The 20,753-nt window shown below is 39.6% G+C and overlaps 2 protein-coding genes across 2 annotated transcripts; one reads left to right on the top strand and one right to left on the bottom strand.

Moving 5' to 3' along the window:
• The first annotated feature begins 699 nt into the window (after positions 1-699).
• LOC149022308 (uncharacterized) lies at positions 700-1,134 on the top strand. Its single transcript, XM_089147584.1, has one exon. It carries the CDS (start codon positions 700-702, stop codon positions 1,132-1,134), a length of 435 nt encoding a protein of 144 aa, XP_089003710.1.
• A 716-nt stretch (positions 1,135-1,850) lies between these two features.
• On the bottom strand, positions 1,851-6,448 carry LOC149022307 (sister chromatid cohesion protein PDS5 homolog C-like). The gene is made up of 4 exons (XM_089147583.1): positions 5,422-6,448; positions 3,664-3,887; positions 3,060-3,142; positions 1,851-2,107 (listed from the first exon to the last, which is right to left on the bottom strand). Exons 1-2 carry the CDS (start codon positions 6,446-6,448, stop codon positions 3,829-3,831), a joined length of 1,086 nt encoding a protein of 361 aa, XP_089003709.1. The 3' UTR covers positions 1,851-2,107; positions 3,060-3,142; positions 3,664-3,828.
• Positions 6,449-20,753: the final 14,305 nt, after the last annotated feature.

Here is a 20,753-nt window from a genome sequence, read left to right as displayed (position 1 = left end):
TATTCATAAATATTGAAATTAATTTACATACATATCCATTTTTCTACCAGTTTTATTCATTTTAGCTTTTGATTTGGTATTAACCATTTGCGTATGGAATAGTTTGTAGAATATAAAACCATCCAAGGTCCTCTTCAGGCTCAAGGCTGGTTGGGATTCATAAGAGCAAACTTGTAATAAAAGAAAAAAGAGGTGGAAACTTGATAATGGTTGAGAGATATATTTGTTTTCAAACTTGCTGGTTAGGAAAAAATTTGTGCTATTAAATGCAACTAATCTATCCCATAAAATGAGTTTTGTTCCCCAGAAGAAGTTACACAGAACCAATGCTTAAAAATTCTTTCCAGGTAGTTAGGCAGTAGCATAAGATTGACTTCTAATTTGGCAATTCTGACTACCCGTAGAGAAAGTAATCCAATTCCTTGGTTGACCAAACAAAATCATAAAACCATTAATTAAGAATGAAGACTTCTTTCCCTAATGGAAGGTTCGGTAGCTGTCAACCTTGTCTTTGGAACATGTCATCATCGGCGGAGATGGAAAGACAAGGTCACCTTCCCACCTGTAGTTATTGTATATATAGATAGCCATCTGCTCAGAATTCACATCCACAATAGTCAGCATAGCCCCTTTTGAGCAGTTGCGGAGTTGAGAGTTTTTCTTGCATCAATCTCTTTACGTTTTATTTACTAGCTAATCATGGCTACTGATGAGAGAGCTGGGGCTGAAATCGTCCGTGGAAAGGAAGCCTGTGGTCAATTTTCAATGGATCTTTTGAAAGAGCTTGGGTTTCCCAGTGGTGTAGCTCCCAATGGAGAGCTGGTAGAATGTGGAAGGGTGAGATCCACTGGCTTCGTGTGGTGGAAATGCAAGGCTCCCTATGAGTCCTTCAATCCAGCGACCAAATCCAAGAATAGCTATGCTGCCGAGACCACAGCATATGTTGAGAAGGGAAAGATGAAGAAGATGACAGGATCCAAGGCCAAGACTCCCCTGATGGTGTGGGTTTCTGTAGTCGAGATGTCCATCGATGGTGACAATATCACTTTCAAGACATCAGTTGGAGTTAGCAAGTCCTTTCCCATCACCTCTTTCATGACCGAAGAAGAAAAGAAAGCTCATCTCCAAAAGTAAACCATACTTATCTACAGTTTCTCCCTGAAGTTTTTTTGATTATCAGCTATAATATCAATGTTGTATTAAGTTACTCAATCTATGTTCTTTTGTATGATCCTTTTGGATTCTCCTTTCATAACCTAATAATACTTGAATTATTGTACAATTTCTTCACCTAATAATACTTGAATCATTCGCTATCCCTTGGATGGTGGTTTGATCAACTCTAATTCTCATACCAATGACCCCATTTTTGTCACGGTAGAGAGAAGGTAGCCATTATATAAACTTGTTCAGCAATCAAACTCCATTTTATAGAGACCATCAATCTAACAGGAGGAAAACTAATCCAATTGCCAACAGAGTAGTCAAATTAACGCATTAGCCTTCTTAGAACTCTAGAAGTAGTAATGGTTTTGGTTGACCTATTTAATGTTATCTGTTTGACTTTGACTTAAAAACCCAATGAAGACCTTTTCTCTCTACTTTAGGGTTTGTAGGGTTCCCTCACCCGACGAGGAGCACAAGATGTTTACTGGGGGAGGCTTCATTGCTCTGCACAATTCATTTGGAATGAGGTATGAAAATCAAATCAAACAGTTTGTGAATTAAAAATCACCATGCTAAATTGAAATGTAAATCAGCTCTTTTGAGAAAGCCACAAGAGGCAGCAAATCAGGTCTAAGAGACTAGTCACAATAGGGAGAGAAGATGTGGGAACTTCTACTCTGAACAATTATTTACTAACTTCAGTTATTCTCTACTCAAAAAACGAGTCAAAAAACCTGGGTTCGAACTATGTTATTGGTGTGATCTGAGATGCTCGATACTTTGCAGCAATCACCTCTGCTTTGAGAATATATTCTCCATACATGACTCGGATCATTGCCCTCTTTTCTTCATCTTCCTTCATGAAATCCACCACAGTTTTTCTCCACGGCTTGGCTTGGATCATTTACTCTACATACTCGGCCTTCTTTTCCGGTTGTTCCTGTATCCCACAAGGTCTTTGTCAAGGTAATATGAACTCAATGCAAATGATTCATGGCACCTTTAATACTACCATTTGTGTATGTATGGTTCAAAAATTTTGAGAAAAAGTTATTTGTATGAAAAAAAAAAACTGTTGACATTTGGGAGGGCCAGATGAAAGCATTGTACAATTAGTTTGACTAGAACCCTGCACGAGAAGTAATCAACATCAACCTGAATGATCTCCTCAACGGAGTCTCTTTCCTAGTTTTCTTCTTCAGGTATATGCAATTAAGGATGGCTTTGTGATTTAACAAGGTAAACTTAACTCCAATCAGGTTCCCATCGAAGCCAACACCAGCTCCCTGAAAGGGGGGGGGGGGGTAAAAAACAGTTCTGACATTTGGGGGCCACGGATGAAAGCATTGTACAATTAGTTGGAGGAAAATCTGTAGGACGACTAGGTAATCAACCTGAACGATCTCCTCAGCAGAGTTCTGGCATTAGCAGTGCATGATATGCTAAATGACAATGCCATGTAAAGAAGCACATATGACTTGACTTTGTGATTTAAAAAGCTAAACATATTGCCCATTCAGATTCCTATCGAAGCCAACACCAGCTTCCCAAAGGATTAACAGAGAAAAGGATTCAAAGCTGTGCCCAGGGGTAGCTCAGTGGATCGGATAGACCCATGCTTACTTGTTGAATAAATCCAAATTCTAAGTCAAGATCAAAATGGTATACCCAGTGCTCAAGGTTCCCACCATTGCAGGAGAAGGGGGGGATCTTTATGTACACTGCCTTACCATTGGTTTTGCTGAAAGGTTTATTTCCAGACTCGAAACCAGTGTCTAGGTGGAGACCATTGATAGCACATAGGTTCTGTACTTGATTGCACAAGCATGGTATGCAGAAGGAGGCGTTTGCAAAAACATTTCATGAAACTCAAGAAATGGAAACTTGTTTACCTCAATCCTTTTCAGCTTAGCTTCGAATGCTTCTTTCTTGCTATTCCCCCCATGATTCAATGGCATACAGATTTTTATCAGCCCTGTTAATAAAAGTAGATTAGTAGCATGCTCAACAGAGTTCAAAATGCTAACAGGAGCAGAAATACCATTCTAACAAAGTTCAGAATTTTAAATCAGTTGATAGGTAAAACTTTTTTTTCAGTTGATCACCTGTGCTATGTTAGATGGTTAACCATCAAAGTTGGGATTTTGAACCAAGTCAGCAAAGAAGATTCAGGGCATTATTGCCAGTTTTCAGATAGACAAATGAAGACTGGAGGTAAAATTTGAGAGCCTAAAACATTTATGTTTTTTATAATAGATTGCCCAGGGCATTGTAGTGTAGTTGAAAATGTCTGTCCATAAAGCATGAGGACTAGTTATAATGTTGCTATTGTCTTGGCTCCATCATAAGGATTGTTTACTTAATAACGTTCCCAACACAGAATCAGCAATCATAACACTAGACTGAGACTCACTCTTAGAAGTCAAAGCAACCTCACCAAATAGATGTGCTAACTCAAATGAAGGAACTCAAGAAAAGAAGCTCAAAATGTCTTACTTGTTTTCTGCTGTCATCTTTGATATTTTTTCCCATGCTTCAATCAAAGGCAATCTCTCCTTAGCATTAACCCATGCAAGAGAAAAATGTACAAAAACATAAAAGGAACCAAGTTGGTTTATGGTCTTGATTGCATATCCACTGGTAGCAGGCAGTAGATCTAGTTTAACAAGTACCTCTGCTATTGGAACTGCCAAAACTTCTCTGTGGTGGATTCTGGACCTCTGTGGTAGAGAAACATCAAATGATTAGACAATAATGATATCATCCTAAAGAATTTCCTGATTCACTCCAAACTATGACACATTGCAGCAAAATAGTAGAAATTAAATAAAACATAAGCTTTTAGATTGACTGAGACAGATATTAGACCCAAAAAGAATAACTGGAAAAGATATGATTCATTACAAGGGGAACTATGTGAGGATTCACAGATCCTCAAACTGCCTAAAATGCTTCTAATTAAATTTGTATTCAATGTCAGCCAATGAAATGAAATTGAAAACCCATAAACTCAGTTTCCAGATATGGTGAAGTAGGAATAAAGGTCACGTATGTAAAATAAAATAAGGGAGAAAGTCTCAAGAGATCACAATTGCCAGAAAACCACTGGATGTGGCCATATAAGGACCTGCACATGGGTATGAAACCCACTGCTCATGGCTGCAGTGATGAACTCAGAAGATCAAAGTCCAGTTAACTGCAGATGCCATGTAGGAAACAATATTTTGTGACCATAGTTCAATGAATGATTCCATTGTCAATACAAGATTAAAATATAAAAGCAATGGAGAAGATTTTTCCATGAAAAAAATCTTCAAGATTAATGCAAAACTCGAACACAAACAGGGAAACCAGTGCTAGATCGATTGCAGCCAGGATCAAAACAATAAGGATAAATTTTGTTCATCCAAAAAGAAAATACGGATGAACAAACGTAATGTAACTGAAACTTTTTTGTTCTTCTCTTCCCCCCCCCATATATGAAGTAAGAACATAAAAGATTAGAAAAAATAATAAACTAAAAAAATATAAAAAGAAAGGAGTAAGGGATGGATATCTCAGTCTTAGGTATCACACTACAGCTATCTCAGCTGTTGAACATGGATTTTACTGCAAAACTGAAGTTATGAGGACACAAAATCAATTACTTCAATTCTAATTTTTTTTTTTATTACAATCTATAGCTTAGCCAGAGGTTTCCAAGATAAAACTTGAAGAATCAAGAAATCACAAAATAAAAGCTAAGTGACCAAAATAGTAGCAAACTGAAAGTAGGAGCTACCTAATTGAAATAAATTATACTTTCTAAAACTGTCACAGCATCAAGACTAAATCTCTCTACTTGATGAGCCAAGGAGATCTTCTAGGAAGAATTCCAGAAGAAGGCATATGTTGGCAATGACACTCTTCTTTTTGTCTTTTTTTTCTTCCTTCTTCATTGATGCTTGTTTTTAGAGCAAGGCCATCCAATGAACCAACAAAAGCTTCAAACATCAGAGGACTAGGCTGCCTCTCACAGCAGTCGCCTCCCACAACCTTGATGGGCTGATTTTGTCACATGTTACTAGGGGTGCATATGAGCTTATGATCCACATTAATATCCTAATACAAGGCAATTAAATATCTAGAGCAATAAAAGATTAATGAAAGAAACTAAACAAACAAAGAAAAAGTATAATGGAAGATTCTACACAGAATAGAATAATATGTCCAATAGAACCTTGTGCAGAAATCATCAAAAAATAAGTCACCTACCTCTTGCTTTCAGTGTAGCTTGATCTGGCCGTGTTTCTGGTTTGACCACCATCTTCAGTGCTCTATCAGTAGATTCAGCTTGATTAGTAATATGACGGGTGTAACCAGGGTTCTTATGGGGAAAGCTTGGAATTAAAGAATCGGCATTTCCAATTTGAGCATCATTATTCCTCGTCACTGATTGGGAAGACCTATCCGTTGCAAGACCCAGCAATCCAGAACCAGTCGCTTTCAATCCAGACTTCCCCAACGATTTGCTCTCATTTGCAGGAAGTTCACCTGATGCATTTTCCTTGGCTTCATTGCATTCAGTAGCAACAACTGTCTCATGGTGAATCATATCCCGTTTAAGCGTACTAACACAGTTCTCAATTACTTTCTTAGCAAGTTTTTGCCTAATTGGCAAAACATCCTTTTCTTTCATCAGGAGACTATCTAAGAGTGGGGAAAGAAGATCGACAGACACATCATCACTTTCCTTTAACATGAGGGTCATAATTTTCTCCATGTTAGAGAAGACATATTCCGGGTGATAATCCCTTATTGAATTCAAGAAATGTTGGAACATCTCAAGAATCATGGCATCACATTGAATATCCACCATTAGAACACATGATTGAAACATTGCCATGAATTCAAGAATCCGGACTCTCGTAAAATATGAATAACTAGAAGTATCAGATAATTTCTCAAACGCATCAACAATCAACCGAAATACCTTTTTCATTTTTTCATCACCGCAAGGAGTAACTGGTGCTGATATTCTTATGACCTCACTAATGCAAGAGGCAACTGCAATTTTGACGTCAATATCCGAATGTCTCATAAGATGGTCAGCAATCAGTACCTCCTTCAAGCGGCCAAGGGGAATTTCAATTGGTTTTGGTGGGCTTTGGTCTATCCATGAAAGGCAACACTCCACTTGATCAAGAAGAGAGAGGAGTTGATCGACATCAGCAGGAGGAAGAAGGAGTATCTCCCAAGCTTCGTTCAGATGTTCTACGAGCAATCTTACCGTAAACACCATTTCTTCCCGTTCCAGATCCTTGAAAGCTTGGAGGTAAACTACAAGTTCAAGAACACAAAAACCCTAGAAAACCAGAGTAAGATCGACGACGACGAAACTAAAACAACCCTGCTAGGGCTTTAAAAAGAAAATTAACAAGAATCCCGAAAAGAAAGAATCCAGGTGTTCTTGGCTCCGCCGGAACCGGTGGGGTTTCTGTTTCCTGTTAACGTTTATTTGAATTTTCCCTCTTTTTCTCCTTAAATAGATATAGAATGAGAAGTACAAAAATCAAACCAAATGATTTTTTATTTGTAAAAATACAATATTAAACTGAGACGTAAAATATAATAAATTAAGTTTCATGAATACTTTTTCTGACCCCAAAAAAAATATTAATAGTTTACCCAAAGCCAAAAGAAAGGATCTTAGGAATAGTCACATAAGAGAGAGAAGATGATTGTGGTCTGTGGAGTTTCTATACTAACAATTATTCACATAGGTTTTCTATTTTTATTTTTATTTTTCTTCTGGTTCCTTGTGGATTAGAGCCACCTTGTTCTTCATTTTATCCTCCAGTTGGCTGCACTTTTGTCGATCCTTTGGGTAAGTTTAGAATTAGTTATGGATCTTAAAAATCCTTTTCTAACTCCTCTATTTGTGACGCAACTGGTAAAATGGCTTTGATGTTGAGTAGAGTTACACAGGGCAACTGGTAAAATGGCTTTGATGTTGCGTAGAATTACACAGGGCAACTGGTAAAATGGCTTTGATGTTGCGTAGGGTTACACAGGGGCCACATGGGCGTTTCCAATATGAAAGTTAGGAATTTATTACTAAATATTTTTCTATTTCTTTTCTCTTTACTCTTCTTTCTTAGGGAAAACTTCAAAAGCTAAATGTTAGAGGTTTATTCCTAAATCTTCTCTACAATCAGGTATCTAAATCTTCTCCAACATCAGATATTATCTGTACGTTCACTCTTTCTTCTTCTTTTTGTTATCTTCGATTTGATTTGCATTTAGCCTTTTAAGAGGCGTTTGGTTCCGCAATTCCCTGGAATCCGCTTCTGTAGGGAATCACGAGTCTGTGGAATTAGGTTATGTAGAATCATATTCATAAAAAAAAAAAAAAAAAAAAAAAAAAAAAAAAACCTGTTTGGTTACCCTAATTCTGGAAAGTGAATCTGTCTGAAAAACTGTTTGGTTACCCTGATTCTGAAAGTGAATCTATCTGAAAAAACTGTTTGGTTATCCTGATTCTGTGAGTAGATTCAATCTGAATAACTTTGAATAACCATTTATTACTGGATTGAGGGCTACTAAGATGACAATTTTTTCTTTAATTTGGATTAAATTTTTCCCTGTTAAGGGTAATATATAATTTCATATAAGTGTAACTACATAATATAAAACATGGCAAAACCAAAACTTTATTAGAGTACCAAATTAATTAACAAACCATCTCCAACAACAACTTGACGTATTGGGTCCAATGTTGCATGGTCCTATAATTGAAGATAAGAGGTCTGATGAATACCCAGTTTAATTAGGATCTCATTCATGCACTTGCTATTGGCTATAAATCTAGAGTCCATGCTTTGTTATTGGCATCGCAGCGAGTGTGCAGAGAAGTGAAGGAAGTGAAATTAAATGGAATCAAAGTCTAGATAAAATAATCAAACACTTGATCATTTAGTAGTATTTAACTCATGTGAGTTTTGTATTATGCCTTCATTTTTTTTAAAATTCCATAGCTACCATTTAAGGGCCTGTAGATGACCTAAATACCCTTTTCATTAATCAAGCAAAACCATTTAATTTATAATGATGTTTAAAACTGTAAATGTATGTCCTTATAACTTTCCTTATCCAACTATATACGACTGAACCATTGTACAAGGATGCCCATCTCTTCAACTGTTTTCAAGGTCAATCTCTATATCAATAGATCCATTTTTGCCTTGAATTTCATTTTTGTTTTTTCATTTGGGTTTTCAATTTCATTTAATGAGTATTGGGGATTAAATGAATTGGTGAAGAAGGTAACTTCATAGAAAGGGCATTTGTGAAATCCAACCCTATCCTAACCCTGGCCCTGACCTAGACCCATTGGTGTTTGTAGGTCCGAAGACCCGGAGTAGTGGAAGAAGAGACTTGTGGACCCTCTTAGTAGAAGATTCGGTGTATGACTTAGAGCCTATGGATATTGATAGTGATGCCCTTACTTGGATACACTGTCAGTGTTTAGTGAGAAACTGCACCTAGAAGGGGGGAAGCGTAGTTGAAGTACGTGATGCACTTCCGATCTCATTTCGAAGGTATTTATCTAATCTAGACTTGTTGATTGACTTGTAGGAGAAAACCCAACTCAATTTGGATCAATATAGCCTTCCAATTCCCTGTCTGAAGTTGCTGTTCAGGCTTGGTCAACTGGCTCAGTCGACCAGTCAGTCGACTAGCAGATTAATAAATCCGAAAATCACAAATTCCTTGATTATTTTAAGCCTACTTATTGGGACCTCATGAATAGAACCCTATTCTAATCATTGGGACTCCAGAGAATGAGGAGTGAGCTTTCCTAGGGCATTCCTTGAAGTTGGTGAAGGATCTTGGTCTCAATCATTGCCTTCCATCTCCATTGCTTCCTCAAGGTATGATTTCTCTCTCTCATTCTCTATTCTACTCATTCCTCTACTCTTTCTTGCTACTGAGACCATGGCTAAAGTGTTGCAACCTTGCAAACACTTGGTCATGTGTTTTCCCTTTCATTCCCATTGTTTTTCTTTCATTCTTGCTATGTTATGCTTCCAATACAATCAATAGCATTGCATTTCTATGATTCTTGTCATTCCAACTTGTCTTATTGATCTAAACTGATGTGTAGATGTATGCTACGTCTGATTTACTATTGGTTTATGATTCTCATTTAGTTCTTATCACTTCCTTAGCTGATTCCCCATCATTCCTTGCCATTGCAACAAATTCCTTTTCAATTCTTGATGTTTAGCATATATGACATAGGGTTTCAATTTGGGTATTCCTAATTGGACCATTGGATCATGCTAATATTCATTGTATAGTGTTCTTATACTGCTATAATCAATCCCTCTAAGTTTCGGATCGATCCGAGCCCCAGAAGATCGGTTTCGGGCCAAATTCACATTTCAGCCCGTTACTTTTCATCTTGGTCGATCGAGTCGATTGACCGAGCAATCGACCAGATGAAGACAGCAACTCAACACTTGCTCGTTTCGCTCCATTTGATCTCCGATTTGATTGTTTCCTTCTCTAATGTTGCATATATGTTGTCTAGGGTTCAAGCACTAAGTTGGGGAAGTGGTACTTGCTATATTTCCCGATTCGATTAAGGTAAGGACGGTTATACCCATATGACATGGACTATGTGTTTATTTCAATGATGATTGACAACTTGATATGCTTAGCTTATCAATTGTATTTAGACATCATATGACTACTGTAGCTGTCTTTTAACAGTAGTAACATGTTTAATTACTCTTGTATATCATGCCTGTTTAATTATTGTTATTTACATATACACTTGAATCATGCGATGTTATGATATGACTTTCAATATGATGATGTATCATGTATGTGTGATATGATGAACTGAGAATGTGATTGGATAAGTATAATTTGGGATTGAGGAATGTCCTACTGACAATTCTGTCCTTGGACATCGGAGGGAATAGTATCGGATGTTCTCCGAAGGTGTCCGTCGACGCTTTCCCAAATTATTGGATGACATACATAGGAGTTGTCTAGATGTATGGCTAGGATGTCCTTGTCATATCAGACCCGAATCGGAAGGGTATTGAGATCGAACAACCCGTGGTAGTAGTATGGTTTGATGGGCGCTCAAGATCGGTAACCAACCTGTGAGAGGACATAGATCATATTACGGATACCTGAAAGGGGCCATTGTTGGTAGGGTTGCAAATAGTCAGACTTGGGCTCACGAGCGCTCGAAGATCGGTGAGTTATATCCGTGAGAGGATGTGAGAGCTTCCCGTCTACTATTTGTGGATGACCAATGGGGTTGATGAGTCTGGTGAGTAATATCCGTGACTCTAGTGTGAAGGATACCGGAAAGGATCGCCCGGGGCGAGGAATGGACGTATCTGGATCTGACATGATATGATTGAGTACATGACTTGCATTGGGCTAGGCTTTACCGTGACATGCACCAATACTTATATCAATGGTGATGTGAGAGAGTGGTGACCGAAACCCCAACGATGGATTTGTCCGAGAGGGATGTAGGACCCAAGTCCCACTGGAGAACCCAAGATACCTGGATGGTTGAGGGAAGAGTGAATTGAGACCTACCCAAGGAAGTATGGTGCTATGTGTCACATCCCGCCCTAAATCCACCCAGGGGGTACCCTATCTGGGTTACTCGGGAGTGATCCACAGCCCAACAGATCCAGTTTAGGAACGATCATATCCACTTAGCACAATAATATAATCAAAAGCAAGAACTATTTATTGTATTCAAGTAATCTAATAATAAAAGTTGAAAAAAATGATCACAGAAGGATCACAAAGAACATCAGAGTGCGGAATAACAAGTACCAAATCAAAAGACAATTATAGAGTATAGCGGAAATATCCTCTACAAACGTGTGCGGAAGGTAGATCGAAAAAAGGTAAAGGTTACAACCCCAAAAACAAAGAAGAAAAAAAAAAAAAAACCAAAAAAAACGCTTTTTTCTTTTTTTTTACAATACCTCTTTATAAAAAAATAAAAAAAAAAAACCCCCCCCCCCCCCCCCCCCCCCCACATTTTTTTTTTTTCCCCCGAGCCCCCCCCATGTTGCCCCCCCAGGCCAAAGTGGTATGTGTTGTAACTAATATATCCATTGCCGGTTTGTACCGGTCAAACCAATCTCAATCGGGTTCAATTGAGAGATAAAGCTAAGATGATCGAAGACGTCCAAGGAGGAGCAATGATCTGATGGCCATGATTTAAAGAGTATTATAAGCGGGAAAGCCAGTATAAAAGCGAGGGAAGATCCGTGAGAAGGTAAGTCTCTAGAATCAACCAAAACTCTAAGCTCACTCTGATTGAACTCCATTACTAGCATTCCAAAAGCTCCAGAGAGAGCTCTGTGAACACCATTGACACCATACTGACTAGATCGTCGGAGACGAGACGCCGATCAAGACGATCGGCTCCGTTTCTTACTGTGATTCTGTTTTCTTTCAGGAGTGAGAGGTTGATTGATCAAGGAGCAAACCAGATCGAATCAGATCTGAGGAGTTCGGTGCGAGAAACTTCGGTTCAAGGCGATCGACAAAAGTAGCACCAACATTTGGCGCCGTTTGTGGGAATTCAAGTCAGAACAGAAGCTATGGCTCAATCACCTGAGCGAGAGGAGGAATTACCGATAGAAATGGCGGAAACAAGCCAGAGGGAGCCAAGGAGAGTAAATCCAAAAAGAAGAGCGAGAGAAGTGGTTCCGATGCCGCAAATTCCAAGGATGCAAACTCGACAAAGGCAGAGAAATGCTGGAAGATCATTCTCCATCTCGTCCAACCGATCGGTTTGAAAGGCAAGAGAAACAATTAGCAGATACATTGGCGACATCTCGTCCAGAGTTAGATCCAAATCTAATTGCTGAGCGGTTTGAGAGCATGCAGCATCAAATACTGGAGACACAAAATCTAATGAGAACCTTCATCAAGCAGATCGGAGTACATCCTGAGGAGAGAGTTCCGGTTTTGTCAGTTGGAAGATCTCGAACTCTTTCCCGAGCAAAAGCGACTTCTGTCCCAAACTCTCAAGTTCAAAAATCAGGAGGAAGTCGAAGGAGATCATTTCTGAAGGAAGGATCAGGAGAAAGTGCAGATCCAAACTATATTCCACTAGAGACTGAAGATCGAGAATCGTCCAGAGATGATCAATTGAGTCATATCTGGAGCAAAAAAAGCAGGAGCGTTGGGAATTGGAGAGATAAGAGAGAAACAGGAAGATCAGGAGATTGCAGATCTGAAGTTTATGGATCGGAAATCAGTAAAAGATTTCGCGTCCTCGATGATCAGATCCAACGATTGGTGAATAAAGATGGCGGAGAAAATGCTGAGGAAATAATGAACCAGAATCCATTTGCTAAAGATATTATGTCAGCACCATTGCCGCGCAATTTTAAACTTCCGACATTCACGATGTACGATGGAAGTACAGATCCAATGGAACACCTGGCTCAGTTCAACTCTGTTATGATGCTAGCAGGTAACTCTAATATTTTAAAGTGTCGCTCATTTCCATCTTCCCTGAAAGGATCTGCAACGACCTGGTTCTTCAGCTTATTGCCAGACTCCATTAAGGATTTTAAGGATTTGACGAAAGTATTCTTGTCAAGATTCCAAAGTAGCATGAAAAGCAGCAAAACTGTTGATAACTTGGCTGCAATCCGCCAAAAATCGGGAGAATCAGTTCGAAATTATATGAAGAGATTCAATCAGGAGTCAATTCAAATTAAAAATTTGAATGAGGCGGTGGCATATGACGCTATGTTCAGAGGCCTAACAGATGAACATCTTCTCGAATTCCCGATTATGAATAAGCCAAAGAAACATAGCAGAATTGACAACTCGTCGGAATCGGTGATGCAAATATGAAAGACATTCTCCAAGCAAGAAAAGAAACCGATAGCAATGGAGTTAAAAGAAAAGATGATGGAGTTGTGAAATCTGATCGGAGAGATCGAGAGAGAACGAAGGAACAAGCAGGAGCTTTTCAAGAAATATTCCCGATCGTCAATACGTAGGGATATTCCCAAACCATTCCAAGAAAACTATACTCCTCTCAACGTAAGAAGATCGGAAATTCTGATGCAAATTCAGCACCAGGGATTTATGAAATGGCCATTACCTATGATAGCAAAGGCGGATGAAAGGAATCCGAATAGATTCTGAGATATCACAAAGATCATGGTCATGATACCGATGACTGCAGAATTCTAAAACATGAAATTGAACGACTGATCAACCAAGGAAGATTAGATCAAGATGTTCAAAAAAGAAATGGGGGAAACAGAAGAAATGTTGCTGATCAGCCGAGAAGGTGGAACAATCGAACACCAGCTAGAGAAGAACAAGCCAAGGGAGATTTTCAAGATAACTCTCCGGAGGAAAATACTAAACAAAGCAGGAAAATTGGCAGATTCAACAGATGCGGTCCCCGTCATGACCATCCTGGGAAGTTTGGACTTAAATTCAATTTCAAAATCTAAGGCTCATGCCGGTATGTGAATTCCGTTGAATCTCATGTTATTCCTAGAAGAATCAAAATGATGAAGGAAATAGTCTTCACGGAGGAAGAAATGGAAGGAATTCAAGAACCACACGATGACGCAGCTTGTGATAGTCATTGAGGTGGCAAACAGAGATATTCATAGAGTTCCGTAGACACAGGATCATCTCAGAGACATCATGTCTTACGAAGCTTTTCAACGATTGAAGTTGGATACGGTCAAGATAAAACCTTGCAAGACAAGACTATTTGGATTTTCCGGAGAGTCTACTTCGGTAGAGGGAATTGTGGAACTAACGATAACACTTGGAACACATCCACAAACGGTAACTACAGCTTACCAAATTTTTGTTAATAAAAAGTCTATCAAAGCATACAATATAATTCGGGGAGACCAACGTTGAATACTATTGGTGCAATAATTTCGACAAGACATTTGAAAGTCAAATTTCCAATGAAAGTGGCATTGGAGAATGCAAATCAGATCAGAAAACTTCAAGGCAAAGCTACACAACTTTTTTGAAGGATTCGAAAGCACAAGGTAAGGCACTTGCCTTTACTCTTGAAGTTACGATAATAGAGATGAGGAAAAAATTCAAAGAGGTGAACCAAAGAGAAAAGCTAGAAAAAATTTGTTTTGGTTTGGAGAATCCGTAAAAAGGGACCATGATAGGAGCTGATCGTAATAGTCAGGATAAGGAACAATTGAAAGAATTTCTTCGCAGAAACGCAGATGTCTTTGCCTGGTCAGGACAAGACATGCCGGGTTTAAGCGGGGAGGTAGCAGAGCATTGTTTATGGATAGATAAATCTATCAAACCAAGAAAAACAGAGACGAAGGAATTTCTCATCGAAAAGCATGATGCAATTAAGGTTGAAGTGGACAAACTTAAGAAATCCGAGTTCATTGAGCAAATCGAGTGCCCAAGGTGGTTAGCAAATGTGGTAATGGTGAAAAAGCATAATGGAAAATGGCGAATGTGTGTAGATTACACTGATTTGAACAAGGCATGTCCCAAGGATTGCTATCCTTTGCCACGAATCGATCAGCTAATTGATGCCACATCAGGTCAGCAGATGTTGAGTTTTATGGATGCTTATTCAGAGTTATAATCAAATTCTTATGAAAAAGGAGGATCAACCTCACACGGCATTCATGACCAATCGGGAAAGCTATTGTTATAAAGTTATGCCTTTTGGGTTAAAAAATGCTGATGCAACATACCAAAGGGCAATGAACAAGCTGTTCGCTGATCAAATTGGAAGAAATATGGAGGTTTATGTAGATGATCTTCTTGTAAAAAGTCAATTTAAATCTGATCATCTCGTCGATCTGAGAGAATGCTTTGATGTATTGAGGAGAAATGGAATGAGACTCAATCCTGAGAAGTGTGCATTTGGAGTTTCATCTGGTAAATTCCTAGGTTTCATGGTCACACAGAGGGGCATTGAAGCAAATCCGAAAGGAAAAATCGGGGCTATCTTAAATATGACGGCTCCCAGCAGTATGAAGGAAATTCAAAGCTTAACAGGAAGAGTTGCAGCATTAAGTAGATTTATATCCAGATCAGGAGATAAGTGTGCACCATTCTTCAAGGCTTTGAAGAATCTAAATGCACTCAACGAATTCAAATGGTCAGAGGACTGTCAAAATTCATTTGAAGAGTCAAGAGGAGGTTGACCAATCCACCAGCTTTATCTCGACCAAAGCCCGGAGAAAGCTTACAGATATATCTATCTTCTTCAAAGGCGGCGGTAAGCGCGGTGTTAATCCGGGAGGAAGGTACTGTCCAAAATCCTATCTACTTTGTAAGCCATACATTGTTAGATGCAGAATCTAGATATCTGGAATTTGAGAAACAAAGCTTTCGCCTTTAATAATAGCAACCAGAAGCTCCGGCCCTATTTTCAAGCTCATCCAATTATCGTTCTTACTAACTGGCCTTTAAAGAAAATACCGCATAAACCCGATCCGGCAGAAGAATGGTATCATGGGCGTAGAGTTAACGTAACATGATATAGATTATAGACCTAGAACTCGCAACAAAGGCACAAGTTTTGGCTGATTTTATTGCTGAAAGTATTTCATCACCGAGGAGGAAAAAGATTCTAGTAAGGTATCTTCTATATGGACCTTGCATGTAGATGGGTCAAGTCATTCGCGAGGATCGGGAGCGGGAGTGATTTTACAAAGTCCGTTCGGATTTGTAATTCAAAATGCACTTTGGTTTAATTTTCATGCTTCAAACAATGAAGCAGAATATGAAGCTCTTATTGCAGGATTACGACTAGCTAGATCTCTCTGTGTTCAAAGCATCGAAGTAAAAAGTGATTCAGAACTGGTGGTCAGTCAAGTCACGGGAGCGTATGGTGCGAAAGATGATCGAATGGTCAGCTATCTTAAAAAAGTATCACAATGTAAGGAGTGGTTCGCACAGTTCTCAGTCACAAGAATATCTTGAAATCAAAACAATGAAGCAGATTCTCTGGCAAAATTGGCATCCGCAAAGTCTGTTTCTATTCCACAAACTGTATATTATGAGGAGCTAGATATTCCGGCATATTCAGAGCCAGAGATAATGGAAATTGATGCAGAGATATCTTGGATGGATCCTATTATGCAATATCTAAAAGATGGTATTCTTCCTGAAGATAGAGAAAAGGCCAGGTTTATTCTAAAAAATGAGTTATTATATAAAAGAACAGTTTCTGGGCCACTGTTGAAATGTTTGGGACCCTCTGATGCTCTTTATGCTCTATCTGAAGTTCATGAAGGAATTTGTGGAAACCACTTAGGTGGGAAAGCTTTGGCATATAAAATTTTAAGACAAGGATTTTATTGGCCACGAATGCAATCTGAGGCAATTGAGTATGTAAAAAGGTGTCATCAATGCCAGATTCATGCACCAATTCAGAGCCAGCCAGCAGAGCAGCTAACATCAATTCTTAATCCTCTCCCATTTGCTATGTGGGGTATGGATTTGTTGGGACCTTTTCCTGTTGCAGCTGGAGGGAAAAAGTTTGTAGTGGCTGCAATCGATTATTTTACGAAATGGGTAGAAGCAGAAGCCTTGGCAACAACTACCACGAGTCAAATTGAAAAGTTCTTCAGAAATCATGTCATATTCAGATATGGCCTACCAAAGATTCTACTGACTGATCACGGACCACAATTTGACAATGAGAGATTCAAGGAATTCTGTGCAGATTATCATATTGAGTGCAAACACTCATCCGTAGCGTATCCTCAATGCAATGGCCAAATTGAGGTAACAAACAGAACACTTTTGCAGGGGATAAAAAAGAGACTGGATGAAGCGCATAGTCTGTGGATTGATGAACTACCTCATGTATTATGGGCATATAGGACTACGGTCAGGACCCCAACAGGTGAAACACCTTTCAGACTGGCGTATGGATCAGAAGCATTGGCTCCAGTGGAAGTTATGGTGGGATCAAATAGATATGAAGGATTTGATCCAATAACTAATGAAGAGGGACTACGGGCAAACCTCGAATTTTTAGATGAAGTCAGAGAAAAGGCCTTATACCGTAATATGGAATATCAAAGGAGAACAGCAGCGTATTATAATGCTCGAATCAAACATAAATCTTTCAGAGTAGGAGATTTGGTTTTGAGGAAAAAATCAGCGTCAGATCCAAGGAATTGTGGAAAGCTTTCGCAAACTGGGAGGGACCATATGTGGTAACAAAAACTGTGAGCAAAAACACATACTGGCTGAAGGACTCTCATGGAAGTTGTTTGAAACGACCGTGGAATGTAGTTCACCTTAAGAAATATTATCAGTAGAAAGAATTTTCTTGTATTCTTGGAGAATGCATTTTATTAAGCGGGGTCATCCAAAGTTTCTTTCTCGTTATTAAACCAAGAAACATCAATGCGAACCAGTTTCTTCTGATCAAGCCATATCAACGCTGATCCAGGGTCATTCCTTCCGAGGATGATCCCGACTTTCCGAAGTCAGGCCCAAGTGGCCAGCCTTCCGAGGCCTGGTCATGCTTTCCGAAGCTGATCACGGATCATTCCGTACCGAGGATGATCCCGACTCTTCGTGAGTTAGGCTCAAGTAGCCAGCCTTCCGAGGCGTGATTATGCTAGCTGATCCGGATCATTCCGTACCGAGGATGATCCCGACTCTTCGTGAGTTAGGCTCAAGTAGCCAGCCTTCCGAGGCCTGGTCATGCTTTCCAAAGCTGATCACGGATCATTCCGTACCGAGGATGATCCCGACTCTTCGTGAGTTAGGCTCAAGTAGCCAGCCTTCCGAGGCCTAGTCATGCTTTCCGAAGCTGATCACGGATCATTCCGTACCGAGGATGATCCCGACTCTTCGTGAGTTAGGCTCAGGTAGCCAGGTCACGCTAAGCTAATCACGGATCATTCCTTTCGCGAGGGTGATCCCGGATTGTTCCTTCCGAGGAATGATCCCGACTTTCCGAAGTCAGACCCAAGTGGTCAGCCTTCCGAGGCCAGGTTATGCTTTCCGAAGCTGATCATGGATCATTCCGTACCGAGGGTGATCCCGACTTTCCAGAGTCAGACTCCAGTAGCCATCTTTCTAAGGCATCATTTGGATCGAGTACGACGGAATTAATCAGTAAAATAACTCAAGGATCAGGTATTAAATCAACATCTCAAGCTATCTGATCAGGTATTAAAAATCATTTTAAATACTTTTTCATCAGAGGTATTTTCAGCAGTATATATATAATATAAAAATAATCACAATAGAAGGAGGGAAGAAAATTTCATTCACATAAAAGTTGGACAAGTAAAAAAAAAAAGAAAAACCCTCATATGCAAAAGAGGTAGGCAAGAAAGAAAAAGGTAAGTCCATAAAGCAAAAAGAGTGTTTTCTTCATATGTGTGATTTTGTAGATGGATCAACATCTCGTAGCATTATCGACGGATCAACATCAACAAAGATCATTAGCAGCAATATCTTCATCTCCTTGAGCAGGTAAATTATCATCATCATTATCATCCGAACCACCGCGCAATGATCCGCGCCGAGCTGGAGGAGTCACTCATATCATTATCGGAATCATCTTCTGATGAACAATCAGAACTGGGATGCTTCAAATTCCTAAGATCAAAAAAGGTTCTAGAAGGGAGAAACTCGGAGGTAACAACTTGAAATCTAAACCAGGGTGAGTCTTAAGGATCTCTCGAAAAAATTTGGTCGAGCAGTCCTTTACCATATTTTTGCAAAACCCTAGGAAAGTCGGATTATCTCCAACTTCCTTTATAGAGGAGGTAACCGAGTTTAAGACTATCTGGCTCTCATTTTGTATTCTTCTCTTTTCAATTTCAAACTGTTTCCTCTCTGCCTCTAAGTCTTCATGCAGCAAAGTTTTGAATTTTAAAGTTTCATCCAGGAGTGCATGAAGGTTTTCTTTCTCCTTAGAAACCAAATTAAAGGAAGCATTGAGATTATCCTTTTCCACTGTCATCTCATTTAGCCTTGACTCCAAACCATTATTCTTATCTTCCAAAGTAGACTTCTCCAGCAGAATTGAACTGAAGGCTTTCACATGATATTCTTGTGCCAACTCTAAAGCAGTATTCAGCTTCTCAATCTCATCAAACTTCTCCTGGAGTTCATTCTTTTCCTTCTCAATGCTTTGTGACTAGACCAAGGCTCTGGTATGCTTTGTAACTAATATATCCATTGCCGGTTTGTACCGGTCAAACCAATCTCAATCGGGTTCAATTGAGAGATAAAGCTAAGATGATCGAAGACGTCCAAGGAGGAGCAATGATCTGATGGCCATGATTTAAAGAGTATTATAAGCGGGAAAGCCAGTATAAAAGCGAGGGAAGATCCGTGAGAAGGTAAGTCTCTAGAATCAACCAAAACTCTAAGCTCACTCTGATTGAACTCCATTACTAGCATTCCAAAAGCTCCAGAGAGAGCTCTGTGAACACCATTGACACCATACTGACTAGATCGTCGGAGACGAGACGCCGATCAAGACGATCGGCTCCGTTTCTTACTGTGATTCTGTTTTCTTTCAGGAGTGAGAGGTTGATTGATCAAGGAGCAAACCAGATCGAATCAGATCTGAGGAGTTCGGTGCGAGAAACTTCGGTTCAAGGCGATCGACAAAAGTAGCACCAACAGTATGAGTCACCAACTTAGTCCTCAAAGTGTTGAACGTCACAGTCACAATAGTAGTACCTGCAGAAAAGTCTAACAAAATATGTTGCAAAAAGGAGTGAGTTCAAAAGAACTCAGCAAAGGAAAGTTATTCCATAATAACATAAATCATATGATGCACAGCATAACATGATGCAATATGATATGAGACAATGATGATCTATGATTCTAACCCTAAGTATGCTAGTCTCTAAGGTAGACATGCTTTAAGTCGTAGCACCATACTTCTTTAGGTAGTCTCAGTCACTCATCACCGGGGGGAATTGGGTCCTGCATCCCTCTCGGACAAATCCATGGTTGGGGGTTTCGGTCACCACTCTCTCACATCACCATTTGGTCTAAGTATTGGCGCATGTCAAGATAAAGCCTAGCCCAATGCAAGTCATCTACTTAGTCATATCATGTCAGTTCCAGATACGTCCATTCCTCCCCTCTCAGGATCCTTTCTGGTATCCTTCACACTAGAGTCACGGATATTACCCACCGAACTCATCAACCCTATTGGTCATCCACAAATAGTAGATGGGAAGCTCTCACGTCCCCTCACGGATCATTTCACCGGTCTTGAGCGCCCGTGAGCCCAAGTCTAGCCATTTGCAACCCTACCAATAAATGGCCCCTTTCGGGTATCCGCAATGCAATTTATGTCCTCTCACTGGATGGTTACCGGCCTTGAGCACTCACAAATCCACACTACTACCACGGGTCATTCGGTCTCAATGCCCTTCCGATTCGAGTTTGATACGACAGGGACATCTTAGCCATACATCTAGACAAGTCCTATGTATGTCATCCAATGATCTAGGAAAGCGTCGATGGGCATCTTCGGAGAACATCCCATACTATTCCCTTCGATGTCCAAGAAC

Source organism: Hakea prostrata, chromosome 3 (assembly GCF_041222555.1).
Source record: "Hakea prostrata isolate BN-2017 chromosome 3, UWA_Hpros_2, whole genome shotgun sequence".
NCBI lineage: Eukaryota > Viridiplantae > Streptophyta > Magnoliopsida > Proteales > Proteaceae > Hakea > Hakea prostrata.
This window is presented reverse-complemented; position numbering and strand designations above follow the sequence as displayed.

Coding starts and splice junctions, on each gene's coding strand:
- LOC149022307 (XM_089147583.1), bottom strand. CDS start 6,448: ATGGTGTTTACGGTAAGATTGCTCGTAGAACATCTGAACGAAGCTTGG. Junction 3,888..5,421: donor AGCTACACTGAAAGCAAGAG/GTAGGTGACTTA, acceptor TCTCTACCACAG/AGGTCCAGAATCCACCACAG.
- LOC149022308 (XM_089147584.1), top strand. CDS start 700: ATGGCTACTGATGAGAGAGCTGGGGCTGAAATCGTCCGTGGAAAGGAA.